The sequence below is a fragment of the Geotrypetes seraphini genome, chromosome 2 (genome assembly GCF_902459505.1).
Source record: "Geotrypetes seraphini chromosome 2, aGeoSer1.1, whole genome shotgun sequence".
In the NCBI taxonomy this organism is placed as follows: domain Eukaryota; kingdom Metazoa; phylum Chordata; class Amphibia; order Gymnophiona; family Dermophiidae; genus Geotrypetes; species Geotrypetes seraphini.
In genome coordinates this window covers 65825134-65847593 of record NC_047085.1, presented here as the reverse complement: position 1 = coordinate 65847593, position 22460 = coordinate 65825134, and the positions used below count along the sequence as shown (strand labels likewise).

At 43.9% G+C, this 22460-nt stretch overlaps 1 protein-coding gene across 7 annotated transcripts in view; it reads left to right on the top strand.

The window, feature by feature from the left end:
- Positions 1 to 22460, top strand: part of GRHL2 (grainyhead like transcription factor 2) — a 279232-nt gene that overhangs the window by 177469 nt on the left and 79303 nt on the right. For all 7 annotated transcript variants that reach the window (XR_004538279.1, XR_004538280.1, XM_033933112.1 and 4 more), the window contains exon 8: positions 7065 to 7159. Coding sequence is in view for 5 of the 7 variants with exons in the window: in XM_033933112.1 (XP_033789003.1) it covers positions 7065 to 7159 (95 nt within the window). In the remaining 2 variants the exon portion in view is untranslated. The remainder of the gene's footprint in view (positions 1 to 7064; positions 7160 to 22460) is intronic.

Genomic DNA, 22460 nt, shown 5'->3' with positions numbered 1-22460 from the left:
TTTTTTCTACAGTAGACCTGGAGAGTTGTTCTAAGGTAAGGCAGAAGTTATATGAAATATCTGCAGCTTCTAGCTTACTATAGTTTCTAGTGGTAATTGTTTTAGGTTTTAGTTTACTTTGGTAATTTGAATTTAATTGTTGAAAAGAAACTAAGAAGTGGTCTGACCACGGAACTTGTGTAGTAGCTAACATTTGAAAGTCGTATCTTTGAGATGCTTGGGTCCAGTGATATGCGCGGGACTTGTTATTAGTGGGTACAGATTCAAGTCCTTTAAGAAGGTAAGAACTTCTGACGTGGAGGCGTTGCTGGAGTCATCAAAATGAATATTAAAGTCGCCTAGAATGACGGGGTTAGCAGAGGAAAAACAAAAATCCAAGATGACAGATTGCAAATGAGTTAGTGTCGAGACACTAACAGGTGGGGGGATATATATTAGTAAATAATTTGATGAAAAGGAGGTTTTGCATCTGACCTCCAGGTATTCCAAGGGGCTGCTATTATTGGAAGAAAATTCAAAATCAGCCAATATGTTAGAGTGATAAATTATGGCTAGACCCCCTCCTTTTTTTACTAGTCGGTGATTGTATTGATACGTAAAACCGGGGGGACAACAAAAGGCCAAATAACTTTCCTCACCCTTACTTAACCAGGTTTCAGTGATAAAGAGGAGGTCAAATTTATTTTTTAAGATGATATCTGAGATGAGATGGTATTTAGATTTAAGAGATCTGGAGTTGATAAGGCCGATTTTTGTGAGGTTTGTAGATGGTAAGTTGGGCTTCCCGTATTGAAGTGAGACTAGCGTATTGTGGGACTGAATTAAGTGAGTTGTTGAATGTTGTCCCAGGATGATGGCCCCAGCAGACAGGAATCTGGAATTGAGGGATGGACATGATAGTGAATAGGTTAGCTAGCAGAAGAAAGAAAAGGCTTAAGCGGTTAGGATAGTAAAAAGACAGAGTGGAGGCGCACGAAGGAGCGCACTAAGGAGCAGGACCTGCTCCTTAGGTGCGCTCCTGTGGCGTGCGCTGCAAGGAAGAGCACTAAATATAGCATGTACCGGTAAACTAATAGAGTGGGCGGGGTCAGCAGCACCGCCGCTTCGCGTTGACCTTAACATTCAGGTACTGTAGCTATTTCCCTGTCCCTGTAGAGCTTACAATTTAAGTTTTGTATCTGATTCAATGGAGGTTAAGTGACGTCCAAGATTTCAGGGAACAGCAGTGCCTTCCCTGGTTCTCAGCCTGCAGCTCTATTAGGTACTGCTAATACAGATAACACATTATCTATATTACCTAATCCTTGGTAATTCAACTGCTTACTAAAGTTTAGCTGAGCTGGAGCCTGGTGGCTATTTAGCAACCTACCAAAAACATGGATAGGTAAATTATTTTATGGCTGCCAGAAACCTCAAGATTTCTGTTACAGTGGTTCTAAACATCGCTATTTACATGGCCTATAGTAAGATGCTGGACTGGGGAGCTAAGGCTGTCCGAGAGCCAACCTGCACATATTTCTAGAATACTGCAAATATATTTCTGTTCTAATATGTTGCATTGCAAATATGTCTTGGTACATAATTCTCTGAAGTGTATTACAGTGTGCAAAAGAAAATGTTGAAAACGCAATTATTTGTCAATGCTTTCATGTGCTAATACTATTTTCTGTTAATGCTTTCCCATTCTGTAAATATTTTTATGGGATTTTGGCTTTCCATCTTGTAGGATGAATTTAAAAGAAGGTTTTAATAATGGTATCATTAGTTAATGTTTTATTATGCTTGTTTTGTTTAAACATGTTTAGCATTTTTAATATATATGCATGTGATTTTGTAAATCGCATAGTTTTTATGCGGTATATACATTTTTAAATAAATAAATAATACCATCAGTAACAGAGGTACTGGTCTACAGCGAAGGAGCCTTCCATCATGTGCTCCAAAGTGCCCCTACTGTCCCGTCCCCCCTCCCCCCCCGTTTGGGATTTTTTTTGGGGGTGGTTTGAGTGGTGCTTATACAGGGGGAGCTGTGTTCCCTCTCAGCTGCTCTCTATCCATCCAGTAGCTGAAAAACACAGACTATAAATGATTAAATGATTCAAATTTTCTCGTTATACAGTGTGCTTTGTGTGGTTTAGTTTTGTGATTCCCATTATATATTGTTAATAAGATTATATTGTGTGTGTATATGAAGAATGAAAAATGGTGTTACAATTAGTACTACGTATTATTATGGAAGTAGGGTCTGGGGCAAAGCTTGGGCACCCCCAAACAAAAAGGCATTCTACTTCCCCTGTACCAGCATTGAAAGATCCAGGCAAAAAAGATCTTGAGGAGTATATTTAAAGAAACCTAGGAAGAGTGTCAGGTAGGTGCTTTTCTCTAATCAAGTTCTAAAAAAAAAGCAGTAAAATAATAAATATAGCTCCTTGAATGAAGTCTTGATAAAATCAGGTCTATGGTAATAGCAAGCTAGTAGCTGCTTTATGTGCTTTTGTGTTTACTGTGTTGCTAGATGTAATCTGTTATTTTTATTGGCAGTTTTAACCTCATCCGTTTTCTGAATATATGATGGTGTTTGTTAATTATGATGTGATTGGTCATATACTTATGTCTCTGGAAAAGTCGCATTTTGGGAATATTAGAATTTGACAGAATATTTGATACTGATTAATCAAATATTTTTAATTCAAACTCCTCATTAATTGAATGAGCTTGAACTTACTCTATATTTATATATCTGGGTAGATTCACAATTAAATTTTATGGATCAAATAACAGATCTAATAATAAGAGGTTTAAGAACTTTGAGGTGATTGCGCAGAGTGAAGTATTATTTTAATGAGTAAGCTTTAAATAAACTGATCCAAGCATTGTTTATATAAAAAATGACTTATTATATTGGATGTTCCGATGTTGACCTTAAAAGATTGCAAACCATTCAGAATTTAGCTCGTGAGCTATTAGGTAACTATCAAAGTTTGATCATGTTACCCCTCTTTATTTGAAATATAGAAATCAGTTTAGTGATGACATTAACACATCAAGCATTTTACATACATAGGCCAAATTATCTGCATACATGGTTATTCTGTGTTCTCCTGCTATAGTTTTAAGATCTTTATAAACTTACTAGTATTTTAGCCCGTTACATTAATGGGTGCTAGAATATATGTCTGTCTGTATTTATTTCCGTCTCTCTCTCTCTGTCCTGCTGTCTTTCTTTCTATCTGTCTCCCTCCCTGGCCCCCTTTGTCTGCCTGTCTTTCTTTCTGTGTCTCTCCCTGTCCCTGTATCTTTCTTCTTTTCTTTCTGTCTCCCTTCCTCCCACTGGTGGTAGAATATATGTCTGTCTTTATTTCTGTCTCTCTCCCTCCCTGGCCCCCTTTGTCTGTCTGTCTCTCTCCCTACCCCTGTCCCTGTGTCTTCCTTCCTATCTCCTTCCCTACGTCCCTGTCCAGCAGCCGCATCATTCCCTCTCCCTCCATTTACCGCGAGAGGAGCCTGCATGGACCTAACAGCCCGAGCCCCCAGCAGTGTAACTTCCTGGCGACTCCTCTCACAATCGCCGCCTTCTCCGACGCAGGAGCGGTTCGTGAGAGGAGCTGCTGCAGCGTCTTTGAAGTTAAAAAAAGAAACTTCGGCCTGGCTCCATGCTCGGCCGCTGCAGCCTGCAGCCACTGCGGCCTACAGCCGCCAACAGCTGCCGCGGCCGACATCGCCTTCTTCCGCCTGGATATCCGAATGGGACTGCTCTACCTCATCTTCTGTCTTGGTAAGGGATTTGGTAACTCTTTCCCTTTGTCTTGTGACCAACAGCAATACCTTACCTAGCATCTCGGCTAAAGGCCCCACTAACCCATTCTATCTCTCCTTGTGTAAAGCCTTGAGCAAGATGGATTCTGCCTTCATTTTGGAGGTTAAGTTCTCTGTAGTTTTTATGAAAGACTTATCATGCCTTTTCTTATTTTCTCTCTCGCCTTAACCGCAGCTGGCAGTGCTGGTGGGGGTGGAGGGTTTTCAAAGGTTCAGCGACGGCGGTGCTGGGGGGGTTTGAAAAGCCGTTGGTCGTGAAGTATGCCACCTGCATACTTCATGGCCGACGACTTTAAAAACTTAGCTGCTCCTACTGTTCGCCTTGGCAGGAGAGAGAGATTTGCGCGCATGCGCACTCCTACCTGAGGTGCCCTACATTAGAGAATGACACGGGGAAAAAATCTGTCCCCGTCACCGCCCCGTCCCCGGCCCACCATCCTCTGCACCGCCCCGTCACCACCGTTCCCTTCACCGCCCCGTCACCGTCATCCCTTTCACCGCCCCTGCCATCCCATTCACCGCCCCGTCACCGTCCCCGCTGCATCCATATAAGCCTTAGTACTGTAATATTTAGCTTATTCCTTTCTTATAAATCAAAGTTCTGGCTGCTGAACTAGAGAAAGAGATGTTCAGCTGGCAGGGCTTTGTTTATAAATTTTTATCAATACAACTAATATACTACTTTATCCTAAAGCAAAAAATAAATAAATAAATAGAATTTTTTTTTCTACCTTTGTTGTCTGGTTTCTGCTTTCCACATCTTCTCATTCAATTCCTTCCATCCACTGTGTGTCTTCTCTCTGCGTCTTCCATTTGCTGTTACTGTGCCTCTCCCTTCACCCCCCTCCCCCCCCCAATTGGTCTAGCACCCATTTTCTTCCCTCCGCTCCCCCATAGTCTGGCATCTGTCTTCTTCCCACTCTGTCTTCCATATTTCCCTTCAGGGTCTGTTCCTCTCCACCCTCCTTCAATGTCTGTCCTATTCCTTTCCACCACCACCCTTCCCTCCCTCCTTTACCATCTGTTCCTTTCTACCACCCTTCAGCTCCTCACGCGTGGCCTATCTATCTACCTTCCTCCCTCTTATTTTCATGGCACGTTACAATGTAATTTGTGCAAGCCACTGGAGCCTGCGAGCTCGGTCCCTTTCCCATCCCCACAAACCATCTCGCTTCTGTGCTCCTATTTTCCCCATTTCTAATATCTCCCCTATGTATCTGCCATTGCCCCCCCCCCGTGTCCATATACCATCCCCATGGCATGTCCCCTATATGTCTCTGTCCCTATGCCCCATGCACATAATTTCCCCTCTTTCTGTTACCTTCCTGTGTCCAGATTTCCCCTATCTTCCTCTTCTATACCAGTGTGTCTCTTCTTTTCAACCCCATCTAGCTTTTTTCCCTCTTTCTTCCCCCCCCCCCCTGCTTCTAGCATCTGGCTCACCTGCCTGTCCTTCCCTTTCTTTCCTGCTGTGGGTTTTTCTTTCCGTCTTCATCCCCTTGGCCCAGAATCCTTTTCCCTTTCACTCCCTCCTTCCAGTTTGAGCCTGGTTGGGCAGAAGCAATGCACTGTTCCTTCATCTCCAAGGTAATATGCTATATTAATATGGTATTGCACCTGGTAAGTTTGCAACCACCACTTCCTCTTCCCTCAACATGCAATAGAGGTAGACAGCTCATAATAGTGAAAGCGGTTTCTAGAACTGCACATCTAGATAACCAAAGTTCCAAATAAGCAGGTAGGGTAGATGGTGTTATTTAGTACAAAACATTCATTCTTCTTACACCTTAAGTACCAACCACTACTCCAACAAATAATGAACAATGGCAACTAGTGCATTACAGGCGATTGATGTGGCACATATTGTTCTCAGCGTTAACCAAAAAACGATGCTCTCTAGTAAAAATGCATGTAACATATCTTACAGATGGACGCGCGGTCCCCGCAGCCCCCACCCGCCTGCCCAATCGATCCTAGTGTTTAGCCAGCTCTCTCCCTTCTCCTCACCTTAGTTTGTAGGTTTTCTTTTTCGGCGACCTGCACGCTTTCCCAAAGAGCCGCGCACGCGCGGCTGCTCAGTGTTCAATCTTCTGCTCTGTTGCAACTTCCTGTTTCCGGTTGCATCAGAGCAGAAGATCGAAACTGAGCAGCAGCGGGTGCGCGGCTCTTTGATAGCGTGCGGGTCGCAGAAAAAGAAAACCTACAAACTAAGGTGAGGAGAAGGGAGAGAGCTGGCTAAACACTAGGATCGATTGGGCAGGCGGGTGTGGGCTGCGAGGACCGTGCGATCCTTCATGCCTCACTGCGGGGACAAGACCATTCACCGCTCCACGGGGCGGTGAATGGCCTTGTCCCTGTCCCCGCAGCGACTGCTATTTTTCTTTCCCCGTTTTGGCGGGTTACCCACAGCTAAATGCGGTGGCCGCGGGTAAACCGCCACCGTGTCATTCTCTACCCTACATCTCGCGGAAAACGGATGCACGGAGGTGGGAGTGCGCATGCGCGGCTTAGTCTTTTATTATATTAGATAAACTAGTTACTCCATATTTAAAAAATATCTAAATTTATTTCGACCAGAAATAATGTTTGTTTGTTTGGGTTGTTTTTTTTTTTTTTTTTTTTGCTTGACTCCTTCCTTGTGGAATAACCTCCCCTCTTATTTGATCGGAGAAGCAAATTTTATTGAAGACTTTTGCCCCTTTTACAAAGCCGGGTAGCGACTGCCATGCGGCAAACGTGCCAATGCTTATTAAATCCATATGAGCATCAGAGCAATTACCACAGCAGGTGCCACAAACACAGCTTTGTAAAAGGAGCCCTTTATTTTTTTTCCACAAGTATTTAATATGGCATTAGGAGATGGTATAAGGATACATTAGAGGTTCTGAGAAATACAATCATTATGTTTGAAAAATGTATGTTTTACATGATGATCTTACTATGTATGATCAGGCTTTCCTGTCTATATAAATGGAATTCTTAATTTTTTTTGAAGATTTCTTTTTAAGATGTCAACCATTTTGTTCTGAATTATGTAAAGTGGTATAATTTAAAAAAAAATAAATATAAACAATTTGTTTTCAGTATATACAGTTTCTGCTTTGATAATTCATGCTGCAAAGTTAACATTAAACTCAGTTATACTCACTCATTACAGATGATTCAATTAAGATAATGGCAGAAACAACTGTTAAAGTAAAAAAAGAATGATATGAAAATATTAGCCATGTTTTTCTTGAATTTGGCAGCAGACTACAAGGAAAGCTTTAACACAATTGGGAATATTGAAGAGATAGCATACAATGCTGTATCCTTTACTTGGGATGTGAATGAAGAAGGAAAGGTAAGTTGAAGAAAAATGTCTAGTTATATAGTTGTTTCTTTAGTAGAAAATTTAAATTAGATAACTTCATTTTCTTCTTTTTTTTTTTTTGTTATTTGGGAGTAACGTTGGCTTCGTTCACTTCTACATTAGCTTGCGTCTTTATAGCTGAAGCTTGTTGCATTTGTCTGATACTGAAATTTGACCATTGCTTCAAGACTAATAGCTCTCAACCAATGTGTCCTCAAGAGGTGGGAGGTGTGTCACAAAAAAATTTAGTGTAGACAGAAAACCCAGTGCTTCTTTTACAACCATCAGTGCCTGCAAGCTGGAAAGACCAGCAATCTTGAGAGTCAGGTTCTTGAAATCCCCATAAATGGTCCCTATTTCTGCTTCCCAACTACCCCCAATAATAGCTGCTGCCTCCTACCCCAACTAAAATTGTTGTAGGACTGCTGTCCATAAATTACTCCTGGTGGAATTCTGTGCAACTGCACAGTGCAGAATTTGCACTGTATTCCCCATTCATGCAGAATTCTGCACAGACCTGATTGACGCCCTTCCCTGTATAGAACCAGTATCTCTTATCTGCAGGCCCTCCCAAAGCAGCAGTGAAGATTGGCCAGCAGAGGCAGCACTGCCAACCAGGTCCTTTCTCTGTTGCATCACTTCCAACATGGGAGGGGATGGGGAGTCAATCAGAGGCCATACCCACATGGAGGAGAAGGGGATTGTCGGGTCAGAAGCAGGACAGCAGGGAGATGCCATGGGTGGAGGGGTCAGAGAATGAGAGAGGGAAGACCTGCATAAGGGGGAAGGGACATGGACGGTAGACCACAATTGGGGGGAAGAGGAGGGGACATGGATGGTGGATCAAAAGGGGGAGGGGGGAAAAGGAAGGGATATGGATACTGGACCCCGTAATGGGGGGGTGGTGAAGAAAGTGACCCAGACTAGAAAGGAGGGTGGGAAGAGATGTGAGTGAGGGTGTGGGTTGTGGGGTGTGGTTAGGGGACATGGATGCTGGACCTACAAGTATGGAGTGGGGGGAATGGTAAAGAAAGAGAGAATGACTCAGACCAGAAAGAAGTGGTGGGAAGGGAGGAAGAGATGCTTGTCCGTGGAAAGAGGGAGACAGGAAGTTCAAACCATGGGCAGCAGGTAAGGTATTCAGGGTGCAAGTGAGAAAGGTGGTTGGGGTAAGGGACATGTCTGTTTGACACAGCAGGCAGGCGCATCCGAAGCATACAGTTTCCAGAAAAGCCGAATAAAGTCCAGGGAAAATTCATACCCCATGGCCACTGCTGGTCTCTATTGAGGTGCCCACACCGCGCCAAGGGAGTCCCCCGATTTGGAATGCAGGTATTTGTGCCAGATTCCAGAACGGCCTCTGAGTGAGGCTTTTTTCTGAAACCACAGACCCAGGCCAGCTCCCTAGCCATGAAAGACCTGGAGGAGGTGGTCCAAATCTCTCACCCTTTCCCCAGTATGCTGCGGCACATGGAACACGGTCACTGATCCGGCACAATCAATGCACATATTAAACAGATTAGGGCTGAGGAGTCCATCCCAAATGATTTTTAACAAAATTGAGGGCTTTGATGCAAAAATAAATCTTTGAAAAAAAGATTGATAAAAATTCAAGATGGCTACTGCCAATGAATTTGCACCAAAAACGGCAAAAATAAAGAAAATCTGAAAATAAAATAGGGGTTTGTGGAGGTGGGAGATCTGAAACCTACCCTTAGAAACTAACAAATTAGTTTTACCGCGTTTCACAGATCACCCTAAAGCACCCATAGGAGAAATAATGGAGGTTTACTTAACAGTCTGTGCAGTGCCTGCCTGTCAGTTCTGTTACACTGCAGCTGAATGGAGGAAAATATTTTCTGCTTCAGAAACTGCTCCAAATGACCAAACTTGAAGATCTTGGGGCTGCCAGTCATACAGACTCCAACTGTAACCTCCGCTCCCACAGATACTTTTCCACATGACTGGGGGCAGGAAATGCAGCCTGTGCCCTGAAACCTGGAGGGATATTTTACTCAGGATGCATACAGCCTGCACTTAAACCCCTGACAGGGTCAGAGGGCAAGCGACCTCCCAGGGGAATGGACCCTGAGTCTGAGAAGGGTGGCACAAGCAATCTGGCTCCACAGATCCACTGAAGTTTCTCTGTGAAGTAGCAGCCTGTTTCTGCGGAAATGTTTCCTTTCCTCTGGCAGAGGACACCACATGGGTCTCAGGGCACTGAAGCCACCGAAATAAAATAAACTTTAAGCAAAAAAATAAGAAGAAGATGCAGAGCATATCCAAAAGACTTCTGCACAGATTGCATGCAGAAATCGAAAACTGTACGGGGCTCTAACTCACTCTGTAAGGTAGGAGGAGCAAGTGTTTGGATATCTGCAACTCCCAGATTGCAGGAAGGGATTAAACACGTGGAGGAATTAAACACGTGAAGGGGCATAATCGAAAGGAACATCTAAGTCCGTTTTTGTCTAAGTCACAAGTCATCTAAAGTAAAAAAACAACCTAGGACACATTTTCGAAAAATATGTCCAAAATTTTTTTTCTTTCGATAATTGTCTAAGTATACGTCCTGCCGATCTGATCGTCGATGTTGCTAAATCATCCATCTTTATACCATTTTTTCGTTCAACTTTTTGTCCAAGTCAAAAATGCCTAGAACAAGCCCTGTTGGACGTGGGAGGGGTCTGCAAAGTGATGGACTGCACACCCAGACATGCCACCTAAATAGTGGTGTACCTTACAAGGCACTGCTGTGAACTTCACAAAAAGGGTGCCATGGCTTCTCCTCACTACAGCTCCCTTATAGGTGATGGTGAGCCCCCCAAACCACCTCCAGAATCCCTTAGACGCACTTATCTACCACCCCAATAGCCCTTATGGCTGCAGGATCCACTTATATGCCAGTAAAAAAGGGTTTTGGGGGTGTATAGGGGAGTGCACATGTTTCATTATCAATGCAGTGATTACAGGGGCTTATGGGCATGGGTTCTCCTCTGCATGAGTCCCTAACCCACCCCCAAGACAGCTTAAGCCGCCTCTGGGCTGGACAACTAGGCTTTCCTATGGCAGGCTGCCAGGTGATGATGGTCTGGAGGCTGAATTTTAAAGGTGTGATTAATATTTTTATGGGGGTTGGGGGGGGGGGTCGGTGATCACTGGGATAGTGTGTGGGGGGTCTGTTTGATGTGTTTGCAGTGCTTTTCTGGTGACTTTAGGTGGTTTTTTGTGACATGTTTTAAATGGTCTAAGTCACAACTTCCAAGTTACGTCGATCCTGAGCTATATAACTTTTGGTTGTACATGCTGTATGACTAAGTTTAAGCCGGCCCACGTCCCGCCCAACTTCCGCCCTCGACACTCCTCCCGAAACGCCCCGTTTAGCAGCACTATGAAGGTCTAGGTCATTTAGAAATACGTCCAAAACCCATTTTTATTATCGGCACTTGGACGTATTATCGGCACTTGGACGTATAATGTTCGTCCAAGTGCCATCTTAGGCTGGTTTTTGGACGATTTTCTCTTTCAATTATGAGCCCCCTAGCGTACTGAATCAGGAAGGGACGTAACAAAATGAAAGGTTAGGTGACTTGTGCAGGGTCACAAGGAGCAGCGCTGGGATCAAATCCACAACCTCAGTGCGCTGATGCAGCAGCTCCAACCACGAGGCCACTCCTCCACTATTCCGGTAACTATTTTGGTTATTTACATGCATTCTGGGCACCTAAATTTTAGCGCTTTCCTTACCGATTTACCCCCACAATGGTCTTCCCTTCCCAGAAGAGGATCAGTCAGCTCCCCAAGAGCTGCTAAAAAGATCAGTGTGCACTATTGATCGTATCTGTGACTCAATGCACGAGAAATTTCCTCTTTCAGTAAACTGAAATAATTCCTTTCTGCATATTGTACTGATACCATCAAGGTCTTTGTGATTCAGATGGATACAGTGTTTTGAAACAAAGTTCAAAAAAAATAAACTAAATGGCTTGAGCCAAGATATGTCAACTTGATACTTTGCTTTTAATACATAAATAATATTTATTTCTTGTGCTTTAAAAAAAAAAATTATCCTACGTCATTGATTTAAAAGAACACTCTTAACAGATACAGATTAAGTTGGCACTACCAATTTTGAAGCTAGTTTTAAGATGAAAGAAAATGTTTCTGCATGGATTAGAGGGTGGAAAAAAACTGGCTCTGTGATCATTAGACCGTGAATAGCTAATGTCCCATAATGTCTGTTCTGATAAAAAGAGTACCGCTTTTCAGACCAAGGAATTGAATGTACCCTTTACTTTAGGTGCTCAAAATTAGTGCAAGTCTTTCAGATAGTGCTAACAATTTTGTGTGAACTATTCCAGTTTCAGTTGATAGGGATGCACATACGTTAGTGTGCCTTCAGTTTGTTAGGATGATTTAACCACCTTAACATGCAAGAAGTTTACCTACCCCCCCCCCACCCTTTTTACGAAGCCATCTTAGGCTTTTTTTTTTTTTTATCACCGGCTGAGGCAGAATTAGCTCCGACGCTCATAGGAATTCAGTGAGTATTGGAGCTAATACCGCTGTGGCGGACCATAAAAAAGCCTAACGCAGCTTTGTAAAATGCTGTAGTGCACATTATTAACTCCCCGCTAAAACAAATGTGTGAAAAAAATCCGCCCCAAAATCGGAAAAAAATAAAAGTAACCACATTTTTCTTGTTTGTACACATTCCTATCAGTTGATAACTCACATAGGGCCTCATTTTCAAAGGAGAAAAATGTCCAAAAATAGAATAGGGGCATTTGGGTGTTTTTCTTGCTAAAACATCCAAATCACTATTTTTAAATTCCATGTTTTAGGCATTTTTCTAGGCTGTTCATCTAAATTCAAGGGGGGGGGGGGTGTATGTTGACGGCGTGTTTTGGGCAGGCTTAGGACTTGGATATTTTGCAGTGATAATTGAACATGTAACAAAATATCCAGGGCACCATTTAGACATATGGGGCTAGACCTGTTTTAAACACGAATAAGGGCCAAAAGGTGCCCAAACTGACCAGATTGACCACTGAAGGGATTAAGCATGAATCCCCTTACTCTCCCAGTGGTCATTGACCCCCCCTCCCATCACCCTAAAATACACTGTGGAAATACACTGTGGAAACTAAGGACCATTACAAAATACTTTGATACTACATCCTTTAGATTACTGGTGCAGTCCCTGGTCCTATTAGTACTGGATTACTGCAATATCGTTTATCTAGGCATCCCATAGAAAACAATACAAAAATTAAGAATAGTACAAAACATTTCGCTTGATCTTCGGATTGAGGAAAAACGATCACATTAGCCCTTACTACAGAAGGTTATACTGGTTGCCAATGGAGGCGCAAATAATGTTCAAGTTTGCCTGTATTTGTTTCAAGCAGGTTTGGGGACTAGCGCCTTCTTACCTTCTACTACATTTCGTACTACACAACCCCACATGGTCAACCAGAAACCGTAACATATTTACATACCCAAAGATCACCGGCTGCAAATACAAACCTTTTTGGACAGGTTCTTCATGTTCCAAGCAAGCAAACAGCAATCCTGGCTGGGTAATTACATCAATGGAGTCAGGCTGACCTATGGCGCCTTTCGGAGAGTAATTAAAACCGTACTATTTGACAGATTCATCTCCTAAACAGAAGTCTCACTACTTACAAAGTTATATTTTCCCTCTGTTTACTTCTCGTGTAATATGTTGTTCCCTCACTTTCTGCATTCCACAATTCGCAGATTGTCCAGTTTCATTCCTTGGGTTGCATACATGAGACCTATATTACATATTTAAGATTCATATTTTCCTTTTATCTATTTCTTGTGTAATAAGTTGTACCCTCACTTCTTGTATTCTGTAATTCGCTGATTGTCCAGCCTTCTTCGATGTCATTTGACTATGGCGGTATAGGAGAATAAAATTATTATTATTATAAGAGAAATAGTACATATCAGCCTGTATGACAGCTTCAGATGGCCACACAGAGGTCTCTGCAGAGCAGAGGGGCACACTAGGGAGTACTGCAGTGAATGTCACATAAAAAGTCCCAGGTACACATTAGAGAATGACACGGTGGCGGTTTACCCGCGGCCACCGGGTTTAGCCGTGGGTAACCCTCCAAAACGGGGAATGAAAACTAGCAGTCGCTGCGGCAACGGGGACAAGGCCATTCACCGCCCCGTGGAGCGGTGAATGGTATTGTCCCCGCAGTGAGGCATGAAGGATTGCGCGGTCCCCACAGCCCACACCCGCCTGCCCAATCAATCCTAGTGATTAGCCAGCTCTCTCCCTTCTCTTCACCTTAGTTTGTAGGTTTTCTTTTTCGGCGACCCGCACGCTATCAAAGAGCCGCGCACCTGCTGCTGCTCAGTTTCAATCTTCTGCTCTGACGCAACCGGAAACAGGAAGTTGCAGTAGAGCAGAAGATTGAACACTGAGCAGCCGCGCGTGCGCGGCTCTTTGGGAAAGCGTGCAGGTCGCCGAAAAAGAAAACCTACAAACTAAGGTGAGGAGAAGGGAGAGAGCTGGCTAAACACTAGGATCGATTAGGCAGGCGGGTGGGGGCTGCGGGGACCGTGCGATCACCCGTGTTCCCGGCTCAAACTGGAAGGAGGGAGTGAAAGGGAAAATGATTCTGGGCCAAGGGGATGAAGATGGAAAGAAAAACCCACAGCAGGAAAGAAAGGGAAGGACAGGCAGGTGAGCCAGATGCTAGAAGCAGGGGGGAGGAAGAAAGAGGGAAAAAAGCTAGATGGGGTTGAAAAGAAGAGACACACTGGTATGGAAGAGGAAGATAGGGGAAATCTGGACACAGGAAGGTAACAGAAAGAGGGGAAATTATGTGCATGGGGCATAGGGACAGAGACATAAAGGGGACATGCCATGGGGATGGTATATGGACACAGGGGGAGGGGCAATGGCAGATACATAGGGGAGATATTAGAAATGGGGAAAATAGGAGCACAGAAGCGAGATGGTTTGTGGGGATGAGACAGGGACCGAGCTCGCAGGCTCCAGTGGCTTGCACAAATTACATTGTAAGGTGCTATGAAAATAAGAGGGAGGAAGGTAGATAGGCCACGCGAGAGGAGCTGAAGGGTGGTAGAAAGGAACAGATGGTAAAGGAGGGAAGGAAGGGTGGTGGTGGAAAGGAATACGACAGACATTGAAGGAGGGTGGAGAGGAACAGACCCTGAAGGGAAATGTGGAAGACAGAATGGGAAGAAGACAGATGCCAGACTATGGGGGAGCGGAGGGAAGAAGATGGGTGCTAGACCAATTGGGGGAGGGAGGGGGGTGAAGGGAGAGGCACAGTAACAGCAAATGGAAGACGCAGAGAGAAAACACACAGTGGATGGAAGGAATTGAATGAGAAGATGTGGAAAGCAGAAACCAGACAACAAAGGTAGAAAAAAAAATTATATTTAATTATTTTTTGCTTTAGGATAAAGTAGTATATTAGTTGTGTTGATAAAAATTTATAAACAAAGCCCTGCCAGCTGAACATCTCTTTCTCTAGTTCAGCAGCAGGAACTTTGATTTATAAGAAAGGAATAAGCTAAATATTACAGTACTAAGGCTAATATGGATGCAGCGGGGACGGTGACGGGGCGGTGAATGGGATGGCAGTGGCGGTGACGGGGCGGTGAAAGGGATGGCAGTGACGGTGACGGGGCGGTGAAGGGAACGGCGGTGACGGGGCGGTGCAGAGGATGGTGGGCTGGGGACGGGGCGGTGACGGGGACAGATTTTTTCCCCTTGTCATTCTCTAGTACACATCTCACCATTACCCACTTATATTATATGGTGAACCCCCCAATTCCACCCAACACCTGCTGTACCTACTTAAAGATGACTCCTGCAGGCATAAGGGCTATTGTGGGTTCAGTAAGTTTTGGTTGGGTTTTGAAGGACTCGACTTTTACAACGCAGAGATATGGCTGCATCTAACTTCCCAAAAGAGGGGCAAAATCAGGCATTACACAGAAGAGGCAGAGCTGTGATATGGTGTCCCCATGAGCGTGTAAATGTGACAAGGGTGCATGTATTCTCTAAGCTGCCTGTTAAGTGGGAGCCCCACTCATGCCTTTCTCATGGTCCATCTGTGTGCGCACTCTTGTGCATCTATGCTCTTACAGAAGAGTTCTCAGTTGCAAATGGTAGTGGCCTCTTTTTTTTTTCACATGTGTGTGGTATGTAACTGGTAACACCTCAAAGCAGAATTGTCCTTCACAGGTATACAATTTATGAGTACAGGAATAGGAAACGGGGTTTGATTCCCACTGCAGCTCCTTGTTATCCTGGGCAAGTCACTTAACTCTCTGTGGCCCCAGGTGTAGGAGCCAGCTCTGTGGGTGCCGTGACTGCTTAAGCACCCCAATATTGAACAAACTCCTTTACTGTCTCCAGGGAGAAGTAATTTCCTTTGAGTTTAGCACCCTTCAATAATTTTGAAAAGTTGGCTCCCATGGTCTCAGGCAGTGGCATAGTAAGTGTGTGTGTGTGGAGGGGGGGTTGGTTCACCCCAGGCGCAGTCTTCCTAAAGGTGCACCACCCCTCCTTCTCTCTGACCCCCACTCCTTGCTACTTATGCTCCTTGCCTTCCCCCATAGCTTTTTTACTTCCCCAGCACAAGGTTGCTGCCCACGTCGGCGCTCTCTCTGATGTCACTTCCGGGACCCAGCACCTAGGAAGTGACATCAGAGGGCGAGCTGAAACCAACATGGGCATGGTGCTCATGCCGGAGAAGTTAAAAAGGTACAGGGAAAGGGAAGGGGGCATGCATCTGGCAGGAGGGGTGCCACTGTCCAGGCGTCGCTCACCTTGACTACGCCACTGGCCTCGGGTACAAAATAAGTACTTCAACATCAGACATGTCAAACTCTGGCCCACGGTGTAATAAAATGTGGCCCGCCAGACAATTACAAATTTGCACGTAAGCTAGCCCGCTGGCAGACATTTTTTTTACCCAATCAGATACAAGCGCTGCATCAGCTGTAGGTTCGCACGGCTTCCCGGTCTCACATTAAAGCAGCCTGCAGAGGATTGCTGGTTGGCTGTAGCGTAGCCTCAGCAGCAAGTTCCCTCTGCCGTGGTCCCTTTTCCCTTGCTATGGACTGAAAAATAATTCAGAAGTAAATGTACATGAAGCTTGTGTCTTAGCAAGCAAGTTGTTGAAACTAACATTAAGCCCCTAAACAGGCTTGTGTATATTTGTAAAGGTAAAAAAAACCACTAACACATGAAAAAAGAAAATAGATTTAACAATATGTTGCCTTCTAGTTTATATAATTTTTCATGGCTATCTATGAGATAAGTATTATCACCATCCCACTGGCTCAGTGGAAAAAGTATTCCTATCTGAGAGGGGTATATGATTACTCAGTTTCTTATGGGTTGCTTTATAAGCATAGATCCCTCTGTATTGTCAGGTAGCTAAGGCTGTAAGATCCACTTCTAGAATAAGGTATCAGGAACAGGGTGCTCAGAAATAAGCTCCTGCCTTTTTAAATAAAAATCAGGCATTGCTATTACATCTCTGGGTTAGAGAGTTGCACGAGGACAGAAATCCCATCCATCCCCGCCCGTCCCCGCTCATATCCTCTCCGTCCCCACCCGTCCCCGCCAGGATCCTCTCCATCTCCACCCATCCCCGTCAGGATCCTCTCCAACCCCACCCATCCCTGCAAGGAATTACCTCCATCCCCGCCCGTCCCCATAAAAAGCAGCAATTACTTCTGACAGGATCATCAATTCCACAGTTTCTTTTGTGTTTGCGGTGCTGTTTTCCTTGTGGAACCCTTTTTTTGTTTTCTGTTCAGGTAATTAACTTATAAACCCCCTCTTTTACTAAGGCTGACATGTCCATTATATTATATGGACAAACCCTGCTTCCAAAGCCTTCCATCCCCGTGGGAGTCCCGTTGGCTAGAGGGGGGGGGGGTCCCTGTGGGAGTCCCGTGGGCCAGAGGGATGTCCCTGTGGGATTCCCGTGGGTTGGGGGGATTTCCGCAGGACCCCCGCGGGATTCCGTTCCCATGCAGACCTATACTCTGGGTACATCTGAGACCAGCTGGTACAAGGTGTGTCTTAATAAGAGACTGTAGTGTAAAACATTGTTTTGTGATTTTTTGTTGAGCGATGGTGATACTCATGTTTTTGGGTTATAATTTTGATGGCACCTTAATTTTTAATGTTGATTATTTGGCAAATTAAGGAAACATGCTTTTGGACAAAACTGCTGGGTTAACATTTTGATGAAGAATGAAAAGTGAATGCTATTTTCACAGCTTTCATATAGACTCTGTTTTCCTGATTGTGTTTGAAGGAAACAGGTTGCTTTGATGGCAAGTCAACGAGTCATATGACAACACACACAACACGACAGCTTGTGGTAATAATCTTGAAATGGTATTGCATTTAAATGGCTCAGTAAGTATATAGCTAAAGTTAGGGCAAACTGTTTTTGTGAGCAGTTGCTGGGGTGTGGTGTAGGTTAACAGAGTTTCAAAGGAGAAGTGTAAACATTTGCTGGAGATTTTAGTATTGAAGTAAAACAAAGGTCTTGCCTTTCCATGAGTTTTATAAGCTAATGGGTAGCAAGAGAGTCTATAAAGGTGCACTTATTACACATAATAGGAATGAAGTCACAAGAGGCTTAACCCTCAAGAGGAGCATTCTATAGGTCAAAGGTTGCATTCTCCATAGACTATAAAAACAAATCCACAGAGTGCAGTTCTTAGGGTGTTAAAGCTTTACATTATGGAAAGAGGAGAAGCAATCCAGACGTTGGGGAGGGGGGGTTGGGGGGGTTCCCACTCATAAAATAGCTCCTTTGCTGATTTTGTGCAGGAAAGACAAATGGATGGTATTTAAGTTTGTGCACTTTAGGTAAATTGCAAGACTTCCTAAGGCGCAGACACAAAGGAGATGGGCATGATTTTTTATATAAGTGAAATATGTCCCCAGCCTTAAAGTCTCCACTCATGGCAGATGATAGCTAAATCAATTACTGTTAACACACAGAAATGTATAAAAACAAGAATACTTTAAAAGAAAAAGTGGGGGTTGGATTTTCAATTGACACAATCACCAGGTTAAATTAAGCACTAAACTGAAAGGATAAATTTGATCTGTTTCATAGCTGAATATTGCCACTGGATAAATTGTAGAGCCACCTTTGTTTATTCCCTAAACCAGGAGGTGTCCAACCTGCGGCCCAAGGGCCGCATGAGGCCCCGTGAAGTATTTTGTGCGGCCTCAGTCGAGGACGATGCAGAGTTTTCTGCTGCTGCCCCCAGGTGTTTACCATCTTGCCAGCTCCCTCCTCTGTCTTGCTGCAGTGTTTGCGTGTTTGTGCGGCCCCAGAAAAAAAATTTTCGGCCAATGCGGCCCAGGGAAGCCAAAAGGTTGGACACCCCTGCCCTAAACCAAACCACAATTGTATAAATAATATTGGACCATTCAGGGATCCTGTTAGTATAGCCGTGGCAAAAGTGGCCTTAGAGCGCTGCTTAAACATCTTTCCTGTGCGCTAAGGCTACTTGTGCCACAGCTGGAAAATGGCAGACCTTCCCATTTTCCTGGCTACGTACAAATATTGCCATTGGCGCGCTGCAATTAAATAGAGTAACCATGTGAGCTATTACTGACACGTATTTTATAGGCTGTAAGGGCCTACATGCTAACCCTGTGCTAATCAATTAGCACATGGCAATGCATCATGCGCTAACTGATTAGCGCTGTCAAATCCACTCTCCACCCCCAAACACGCCTCCTTAGAGAAAATTAAGAAAAATTATTTTAGCACACAGGCAACGTTATCACAAGACAGCAGCACACTTCCCACAATAAGCTCTTTTTAACATGCAGTAAGCACGTGTTAGCGCTTACCACAGTTTAGTAAAAGGACCTCTTAAGCCCAAAAACGGCACCTTAGGCTATGCGCAAAATGGTGTTTAAAAAAAAATGTAGGTGCCTACAAGCGCTTAAAAAAAAAAAAAGGCGCCAGCATCGCCAACTACGGAGATGCTTTACGATGCCTAATGCCACTGTAGATGTAGCTAGCGCCAGAAGTGGCATTAGGCATCATAAAGTGCCTCCATAGCCGCAATTCGCATGAAAGGTAGGTGCCAGAAATGTAGGCCTTGAAAACCCTGACCTACATTTCCAACACCTACCTTTCATAAAGCCGCAATTCTACAAACGGCGCTGGTGCATGATTGACACACGATCGGTGGCCATTTTTTAGGTAGTTGCTGATACCGGCATAGAATCAGGCCCTTAGTGACTTAAATGACCCAATACGAACTGTATTGGAATTTAGAAACATACTGGCTGATATTCACCTGGCAAGGAGACAGCATTTTTATGTCTGCTCCTATGCTAGCTACATTCTCAGATAATCAGTGCTGGGCCATATCTGGGAACCTGCACTGAATATCCAGCGATATGTTGGCCACTGAAATTTATGTGGTTATTCAGCCCTTAACCCTTCAGCCCTTAACCACATTAGATGAACCAAATAAGATAGAACTGCTTTTTATGCATTCCGATTTATGTAGTTAAGGGCTGAATATCAGCAGGATCACAGAAGACAAAGACAAACACAAATAAGGATGGAGGTGTGGTAGACTCTGAATGATTTTCAGAGGACCATGTTCGGGAGGAGCTAACCAAACTAAGCATTGGGGTCAGATGGCATATATCTGAGGGTACTGAAAGAACTTAGGAAAATTCTGTATCTTTGCTTTCCAGACTACTTGACCAGCTTTGCAGTACTGGAAATGTGTGAATGATCACTCCATGCTCTCACAAAGTTGCCTGCTTTAAACCATAACAGTTTTGGCACTGATTGACTTACTGAGAAAATATAACAGATGGGCTTAGAACATAGCAGGCAGCATTAAAATAAGAACCCTGAAAAGCAGTACCAGTCTTAAAATGCTCTGATGTATAGGCTTGTTTTTCATTCTTCTCAGCCCAGAACTAATATCTGAAGAAGCATTGTTCTGAAGAGAGAGGGTACACTGATAGCATTTGAGGCAAAGATGAGTTTTATTTGCAATATGAGGGCAATTTAAGGAAAAAAATTGACAATTTCTTGAGCATAGAGCTATTAATTGAAATATCCATGTGGCATGGCCCTGAATAGGATGGTTACTATGGAAACCAGGCAAAGGTGATGGGCACAAGTCTGTTTTTCAGTCTTAAGCTACATGATTGTGACTGCATCACAGAGGAAAAAAGAGCAAAGGGAACAGAAGGAAAATAAATTTAAAAAGATGGTAAAACAAAGTTAGTATTATGTGGAATGAGAAAGACAAACAATAGGAGGAAAGTGAATTTAAAAAAAAACCCTACAGTCAAAGGAATTGAACAGAGAAAAGATGGAATATGAAAAGAGGTTTATTTACTTACATGCCTTTCCTGTACCTCGCAGGATATCTAAAGTAGGAGAACATATCATACAATGAAATATACATTTATAATGAAAGGAAATATAAAATGGCAAAGATTTATTAAAAAAAAAAATAATAATTTGGAGTTGATATTCAAAGTGATATTTTCGATATAGAGAAGCTGAGTGTTACAATTTTTAATAAACAAATCAATCAATAGTGTATATCCAGTTTTATGAGACAATGGTACCATTCGACTTTTTGAAGCAAGAAGGGACTGTATGAGACCCCCGATGCAGGCTTTATGTTGAAATACGAGTTGAATCAATTAAAGTCATCCTTGTCCCTATTCATCAGGCTGTTTGTGCTGTTGTATTCGTTTATTCAAAGCAATTTAACCAGCCAGAAGTGGTACACTGTTAAAAGTGCAGCGGACAAAGCCACGCCGGACATATGCGCTTTGCCATTTCACCCTATTTAAAGCCTTATCTTTTATGCTCTGAGGTGGGTGTATTTGTGTGTGGGGGAACCCCTGACTACAGTTAGAATTGCTGGCACTCCCGTTGGGGAACTCCCCCAATACACTGAAAACTCCCAGTTGTCCCTGTTCGGGAGTTTTCAGTGTAGCCCTCCCCCCCCCACAACCCAATGGGAGCACCATGACTTCTAATTGTAGTGGGGGGGGGGGGATACACACACCCTCAGGGCATAAAAGATAAGGCTTTAAATAGGGTGAACTGGCGACGCGCATATGTCCAGCATGTTTTTGTCGGCGTGTGCTTGTCAGCACGGCTTTGTCCACCTCGCTATTGACACGTCACTTCCAGAAGTACCTCCTGGCCAGTTAAATTGCTTATTCAGGGCTATCTTTTGATATTCAGTGACACCTAACTGGTTAGTTCTGCTGAATATCACCACAGTCAGCTAAACTGAAAACCAGCTATTTAGTGGGTGGTCTGGAGGCAGAGCCAGCACTTATGTGGTTAAGTGCCTATATTCAGCATTTAGAGGTAAATGGCACCTAAAAAAAAATCAGCTCTGAAAAAAAAAAAAGTGGTTTAGAGAAGAGAGCTTACACCCAGGAATCATACCTAACATTAGGTGTGTCCATTTGTGCAAAGTAAAACATGGTACAAATCCTCACACCTAAATTAGGCATGGGTCACAAATAGCAACAACCCCTCTATTCCTACATCCCCATAACTAGCCAACTATTTTAAAACAAAGATTCAATCCACAGAAGACCAGCTACCCCCCACCAAGCCAGTCAGACCTACTGCAACAAAACCACCTATGGAAATACCAGCAGACAGATCTTGGAATGGGGCTATCAGATTTCCTCTTAAAAAATAAAAGAGCCCATGTGGCCCCACACTGTTCTGCACCCAGCCCTGCCCCATTCCACCCCTAGCTCCATCCCATTCTGCCCCAGCCTCATCCCCACATGGACCTCGTGTCTCCTTCCCCGAGCTCCAGGACACATCTAGAGGGCCTCTGTGCATGCGTGGATGTCAGTGTGATGACATCACGCTCATGTGTGTGTCATAATGTCCAACATTCATGCATGTGCAGAGGCCCTCCAGACGTAGCTCCGAGCTTGATGCCTTCCAAATCCGGACAAACTGCCAACAGATATCTTCCTACTTGGGGCCATGACACCAATAACACTTCATGACATTCATTCCTACCAGAACACCTGGCCTCGGTCACACATGCAGAACACAGATAAACACTATGGGACTCATAATCGAAAGAGAAAAACGTCCAAAAACTGGCCTAAGTCGGCACTTGGACAAACATTTCTCAAAAACGTCCAAGCGCCGATAATAAAACCAGGTTTTGGACGTATTTCTAAACAACCTAGGCT